Here is a 7,233-nt window from a genome sequence, read left to right as displayed (position 1 = left end):
CATCATTAGAGAGCAAAGTGAGTTGTTCTTGTAGGCCACTATATTGGACAAACATATATCATTACAGTCCACCTCTGTTCCCCTCGTAAACTCCAGATTAAGCTTCTTGAGTAGTATAAATCCTAGGAAATTAAAACTAAAGCTACTACCTTATCAAGAATGTCTAAGATTCATCCGGATGCAGAGAACAACAGAGAATATAATGATCATGTGGAGTCGAAGGAATGTATTGGTGATGGTCATTTGCTCACCGTGTGGAAGAGATCAAGCATGAGTTTTCAGGGGACTGATGGATTCACTGTTTTTGATCAACATGGAAGATTGGTTTTCCGGGTCGATAACTACTCGAGGAAGAACGGGTTTGTTGCAGGTGGAGGTCTTGTTCTCATGGACGGAGCTGGAAATGCTTTGCTAACTTTGAAAACTCAGGTACTCAAACACTACAAACTAAATTTAATTTGTCCGTTTTGGTCAAAGTCCGCATGGATTTGTTTTTCTTAGACTCATTAAACGCTTTGGCTGTGTGAAAGGGCGTGAACCTTTGTTTATATGCTACTCATTTGAGTTATGTCAGTTCGATGTGAGATAAAGTCTGAACATGATATTTGTCGATCCGAACCCAGAAGCTTAAAACTTTAGGTTCTGAGTCCATCTATGTACTTCAATCGCTTAATATTTGTAATGCCATGTTCTGCAGATACTGAGGGTGCAAACCCAGTGGGATGCATACAGAGGAGATCAAAATGAATGTGGGAGGAGTTCCAATAAGTCCATAGTATTCTCAATGAGGAGCTCCTCCTCGGGGCTTTTCCGCAACAGGAAAGACGCGACAGATGTGTTCATGGGAGGAGTTCGAAGGCAGAACCAGACACCAGAGTACAGGATTGAGGGATCTTTTAGGGCAAGAGATTGCAAAATCAGGAAGGCAAGTGGACAAGTGGTTGCCAGAATGGCTAGGAAGAGAGTGAACACCACAGTCTTGCTAAACAGTGATGTGTTTAGCCTATTTGTTCAACCGGGTTTTGACGCTGAGCTTGTTATGGCCTTTGTGATTATACTAGATCGTATGTCCAGTAAGCCTTTTACCCCGCTTTTGTGTTCTTGATCATTCTTGAATATATGTACATGTACAGAGAAAAGAGGAAAGAAAGTAGACTAAAGCCATTCACACAATCTTATACCATGTCTTTGTACCACAGCATGTAGCATATATTGAGTCAACTCCCACACTCAACAATTTCAACGTTCCTTCGTAGATTTCAACCTCATTCTCCATGCAAGAGCTTCGGCTTGGCCATATCTAACGTCGGTGTGAAACAGACTGGATTGACGACCCGAGTTTAGAGCTGATCCAGGGCTAGAGAATTATTTCAATCACCCAAAAAAAAAAAATCTTTTTCCTGTTGAGATTGTGGTGATGGACTTGTCCTCCGAGCAATGGCTATGCTCAAACTGAACATTCCACAACAATACACAAATGGGACCCAACACATCCGGATCTATGACTGAAACATTCACAGGCCAATTCCCAAATGGAAACCTGCCTTCATAACCATACCTCTAGAAGAAAACAAAAATTACCATAGAATAATGTTTTGACTTCTCTTCAAAAATCTATCTTGCAAGAAGGTCGGAAGAAAAAACTGCATACACATTGCAGCAAGTAGATGCACACTCTAGGAAATATGCTACGAGCTGTCTCAATGAATCTGCAGGTCTTCTTCTTTTGCCAATTTGCTGCTACTACCACTGCCTTGAGAATCTCATTCCAACTGCTCTTACAAACCGAACTACATATGTTAGTTCTATGGTAATAATAGCTTAGACAAATGTGCCTTGTCTATGTGCCCAGATGATCCGACATCAATCAATCACCAGACACGAAAGTCTTCTCCTCATAATACTTTTTCTCACTGGCCGCCTTCTTCTCATTGCGTTTCTGCAAAGGAACAAAAGAAAAGCCCTTCTGTTAGACTTGAATCAGAAGAACACGAGGTGTGTACATGCATTGAGAGAGCATTAACTTAAGCAGCAAATGTTGCATCAGCTGATGGCTCGAAATCGTATTAACAAATAACAATTCACAGAGGGACATAGCATGTAAAAGATAAACACCATCTTTGTTTCCTTATTTTAAGCCGAATGGAGCAACCCATTGATGAACTCTTTTTTTTTCTTAATTTGTTAATCCTGTCATATATTATGTTAATTACACATAATTTAAATAATAATATTCAGCTTGTACGTATTACAAATGCCTCATCAATGTGAATAATAGGGCTCACAAATTTGATCAACAGTCAACACTACCAAAGAGAAAATGAGAGGTGGTGGTGGCTGTACCTGGTATGCCTCGTGATTTGCCACAATCCTCTTAATTATGGTAGAAGTTGTAATATCCAAAGGGCTTTCCAGAACTCTAAAGATACCCATACTAATTGGAACAGCATATGGATTATCTTTTTCCTGTCCATGGAAGAATGTCAGTAAATCCAGCTGCACAGGGGACTAATAATTGGTCAAGAATTACATATGCTAGGCTCAGCTTAGCATCCACAACTTTACCTCCAGAAAGTCATTGCCCTCTGCTACGGTTCCATGAACAACTAAGGAGATGTCAAATGTGGTGATCTGCAGGCAAAAAAATTATTGACCAACAAAAACTGAGAAAAAACCGATAAAATAAGTCACAAAGGCAGTACAATCTAACTGCATTAGGATAACTGGACAAAGAAATTGGCCAATTAAACGAGGGAAAACACCTCTCACAAAAGCAAGTGATTCAGTACAAGTATCCAATCAAAGAAAACAAAATCAAATAAGGGAGTATCATATTAATCAACTCAGTGTACCAATGATAGATCAATTGAACAACCTATTCCCAAATCAAACTGAAAACAGTCTACAAATTTCAAACTTCATTTTTCATAAAGAAACAATATGATACTTTGCATACAGAAAATTCAGTCTCTTGGTTCAAATTTCCATCCGTAGAGCGCATTCAATGAAAAAGGTGTCAACCCATTATTGGGAATTTAGAAGAAAAAAAAAGTCAATTGTCAATAACACTTGCAAATTTAATGTGACTGGTATGGTACAAATAGAATAAAAAAAGGTGAACAGGTAAACTCTGGCACAAGTGTGACAAACTAACCACGTCTTTAGACACTTCCTGTGGAGCACCAATTATCACCTCATCTACATAGCGACAAGCCAAAACACTCAAGCTTCTTTCGTGCAGATTCATTATGGGGCGGTGCACTCCACGTTTAGAGCTGCAAATCCATGTTAAGAAAAATCCTTAATATCCCCCTTTCTTTTGAGAACAATCATTATTTCAACTAATAAGGTGAACAAATAAATAACAGACAATCAGTAGTGTAGAAGAACAAAAAGACATAAATGTCAATAATAAGAAAGGTCATCAACTCCAAAGAATTATTCCCTCCGTCCCAATTTGTCTGTCATCCTTTCCAATTTATCTATCATCCTTTGAAAATCTAACTTTTTAAGGAGTCATGATTTAATGCAATTTAACTACACAAAATAACTATGCTATTCCAAATTTGCCCTTGTTGACTTAAAATAACTTTTTTCCTTGAAGTCTGGTGTTTTAAAGTAACAAAATAATTAATGAAAAATGATACCAGTTTTGGGACAGCCCAAAATAGAAAGATGGACAAGCAAAATGGGATGGAGGGAGTAGATGACAGTGTAGCTTTTGATAGGAATGAATAACGAATGAGAATTTATGTGAGGGATTCTCAGTAATTTCTCATACAGATTTGACTAACCCAATATTACATAATTGCTACACATTAAATAGTATGAAGTATGACAACTAGCATTTGTTACAGTTTCTCAAAAAACCTTTACATCAATTCCCCCCGCCTTAAAAAAGAACTTTCCTTGTATGAAATCTTCATATATAAAAGACATCGTCACCTTAATCCCAAACAATTTGAATTCAGCTACATAGATCCATAGTTAAGATCAGTTGGAATCCACAATGTGGATTATTCTACAACATTCGTCTTGATCCACAACAACATTCTCTATAGTCTCCACTAATCCTACATTCCTACGGTAGCCATATCAATTATATCTCTTTTATCTATGTCTTCTTTGACATAACACTTATTTTCATTGACAATTTGTTCTGGTCAATGAACAGTGGAGTAAAGTACCCTTTCAAGTGTGATGTCTATTAGAGCTACAAACTAACATATATATATGGCAATAAATAGTTCTAGAGAAAAAAAAATGTTCCAAAGAGAAAGAAAGCTACCTGACAGTCTGATCATTGTGTATCCCAACAAGAAGAAAATCTCCCAGCCCTCGAGCAACTCTAAGAATCTACACAAAATTAGAAAGTCAATATCTGCACAAGTAATTACATAACCATAAGGATGAAAGCAATTTTCAGTAAATCCACACATCCATTTTCAGTACAGAATCAAGATATGCATTTATCCCTTGGATGCATGTATATGAACATACAAATGTAGACATGTGCACGAGCGTGTTAGGATATAAGTATGAACAACAGAAGAATGTCAATTAAATTAATCTAATATTGGCTCTAAATCCGAGCGAACACGTGGCCCAATTGCAAGGGTGCAACCTAGAGGTAACAGGTTTAATTCCTGGAAACAGTCTCTCCACATATTATGTGAGGGTAAATCACATAATACAAATGACAGAAGCAACAAATGCGGCATTGAGAACTATTTATATGTTAACTTACACTTGAATTAATAAAGCCCGTTGTGTAAGTACAAATTGATACATGTTCAAATGCATGTAAATTCATAGATACGGTATCAATACAAGGAAGACGATAAAAACCCGATGTTGATGAAAAGGTATGGGCAAACAGATCCCATCCATGTAGCTGGCACATAGTGATCTCATGAATTGCTTCTCAATAATCAGAACATTTTATAAATGATAAACAAAGAAAATCGTGCAAAATACCTCAACATGTCCAGCATGGAAAAGATCAAATGCACCATCTATATAGACAATGCGAGCATCTGGTCCTGGGCCCTGCACATAGAGCCATTAACATGCATCAAAAATTTTTGCAAAAGTAAGAGCTCAAATAATGTTAGGTTTTTTATGGAATTCCATTGAAGAGGCACCATTGCGGTGCCACCAGAGTTCCCAAAATCATCTACAAGGTAGGAAAAATAACAGTTATATCAGGGAATGTTGCTTTGTCTACATTAGAATTCTACCATGCTTTGGCTTGACTCGTTGAGCCAATACTGCAACCTATTTAAGATGAATATTTCATCCCCTCCAGCCCATCTACTCGGTTCTCTCCAAATTATCCAACCAAATTAAAGAAATTGTTCTTGGAGCCAAGGCTCACCTAGAACATTCAAAGCCGTCAAACAGTTTCCCGTTTTCCAAATTAAAAAGTGCCACAGACCTAGTGAATACCTTTCCATTGGAAAATTGAACAATTCTGCGGGAGGTTGGAAGAAAGTGGGAAACCCGAGTCCCACTACCAGATCCACCATCTTCAAATTTCTGGCTGTGACCGTGGCTAAACTGTCTTTGCAAGGAAGAGTGATTGTGTTTCTCAATAATAGATCTCTCTCTCACACATAGAAGCATACGACCTGCCAACCACAAATCATCACTCAACATAAACATATATCACAGTACACAATTGTACAATATATATATATATATATATATACCATACCAACGATGTCGGTGCTAGAGACTCCTTCGGTGCGCTTAATCTGCTTGTAGCGACCAGCCTTCTTGGCAAGGGCATAAGCGTCACTTCCATCCGGGAGAACACAAGGATCGTCCCCGTGAATGATATAGTCGATGTCATATTCGCCGAACAATTTCTTCATGAAATCTTCGGTTATCGCATAGGGCGCATCCTCTACGACCTCGTCGACCCACTTGACAGCACGAACCATGATCAATCTCTCATGGAGAGGGGTAACCGGAGGACCCTTGTTGGCGATAATTTCAGCGTCGCTTACAACGCCTACCACCAAATGGTCGCCAAGAGCACGCGCTTGCCGGAGAGCGTTGCAGTGGCCGTAGTGCATCATGTCGAAGCAGCCGTCCATGTATACACGCACAGGCTTCTTCTTCTTCCTCCTCCAGGACAAACCCAAACCCCAGGGCACGCCATTACCATATTGACTCGTTGCCACATATACACCAACGAACGAAACACCTACAGCCACGGCTAGGCAGGTGGCCACCACTTTCGACCAGCTCTGTGTCTTCTCTGCATCAGAACCCATCTTTTTTGCTTCTCCAAAATCAATTCCACTCCTATTTTTCCATGCGATTCGATTTTGAAGAATAAATATATCTTAATTTAGAATCTAACTCTACCACCAGTGGTTATTCGATTCCAGATTTGGCTTTCTTTTTCTCAAACTACGCTCGCTCGTCAACTTGTTGAACTTTCTCGTTGCTTCTCCCTTACGAAAATCCTGTTCGTGGCTTTGTTCTTGGACAGTATCAGTATGGTCGGCCCTAGGGATTTGACAGTATCGGGCCGGCATAAATAGTTTCTACACTACCGGGCCTGGGCCCAAACAGAGCCCAATCTTAGGCCCAAGAGGAAGCCCAATGGGGTAGTGGAAAGTGGGGGCGGGCTGAGACCGACAAGTCAATATTTCAATCAGATGAGAAGCCAGAATGAATAGACTCCGAAAAGGACGGATGCGGTTACAAAATTGATTTATTTTCTAGAGACCTCGAAGGACGTGCTTCTCACGTGTCATTGGGTGCTGTCGTCAAAATATATTTCTGGATCCTCGAGTACCATTTTATATCAGAAAGACATTCAGCTTTTACTGCCTCAGTAGTAGGGCCTCGCAATTTGTGTCTCTGCTTTTTCCATCTCTCGCCTAGTCTCACCCAAAGACCTGTTACTGATGGCTGATGGATGGACTCTACTAAATTATTATTATTATTATTAATCTTCCATCTACAATGTTTGGAGTCAAACGAGGCCCATAGAGACTAGAAAGAAAATAAATTTGTATTTATATGGTTAAATATTTAGGACAAATCCAAAGGCAAAAGGTTGAGCAATAACGATGCAGTCCATAGCAAAATGTCAAAATCCTAGCTCTATGTTATATTTTGTGGGAACAAGGTTAAAAAGACAGCACTTTGTTAACCTTATGTTACTTTTCTATAAAACAAGAACACTAAGCTTGCTTGATAAAATCTAAGCATGGA

General features: G+C 39.1%; 2 protein-coding genes across 2 annotated transcripts; one reads left to right on the top strand and one right to left on the bottom strand.

Moving 5' to 3' along the window:
* Nucleotides 1–1,224, top strand: LOC120013896 (protein LURP-one-related 5-like). The gene is made up of 2 exons (XM_038865872.1): nt 1–429; nt 698–1,224. Exons 1-2 carry the CDS (start codon nt 160–162, stop codon nt 1,103–1,105), a joined length of 678 nt encoding a protein of 225 aa, XP_038721800.1. The 5' UTR covers nt 1–159; the 3' UTR covers nt 1,106–1,224.
* A 303-nt stretch (nt 1,225–1,527) lies between these two features.
* On the bottom strand, nt 1,528–6,508 carry LOC120013895 (ethanolamine-phosphate cytidylyltransferase-like). Its single transcript, XM_038865871.1, has 8 exons — nt 5,717–6,508; nt 5,449–5,630; nt 4,978–5,049; nt 4,289–4,356; nt 3,155–3,275; nt 2,566–2,631; nt 2,344–2,466; nt 1,528–1,939 (listed from the first exon to the last, which is right to left on the bottom strand). The coding sequence occupies exons 1-8, from the start codon at nt 6,279–6,281 to the stop codon at nt 1,868–1,870; spliced, it is 1,269 nt and encodes a 422-aa protein (XP_038721799.1). The 5' UTR covers nt 6,282–6,508; the 3' UTR covers nt 1,528–1,867.
* Between the last annotated feature and the right edge of the window lie 725 nt (nt 6,509–7,233).

This window comes from Tripterygium wilfordii, chromosome 13, assembly GCF_013401445.1.
Source record: "Tripterygium wilfordii isolate XIE 37 chromosome 13, ASM1340144v1, whole genome shotgun sequence".
In the NCBI taxonomy this organism is placed as follows: Eukaryota; Viridiplantae; Streptophyta; class Magnoliopsida; order Celastrales; family Celastraceae; genus Tripterygium; species Tripterygium wilfordii.
Note: the sequence above shows the minus strand (reverse complement) of the source record. Positions and strands in the feature narration are given on the sequence as shown.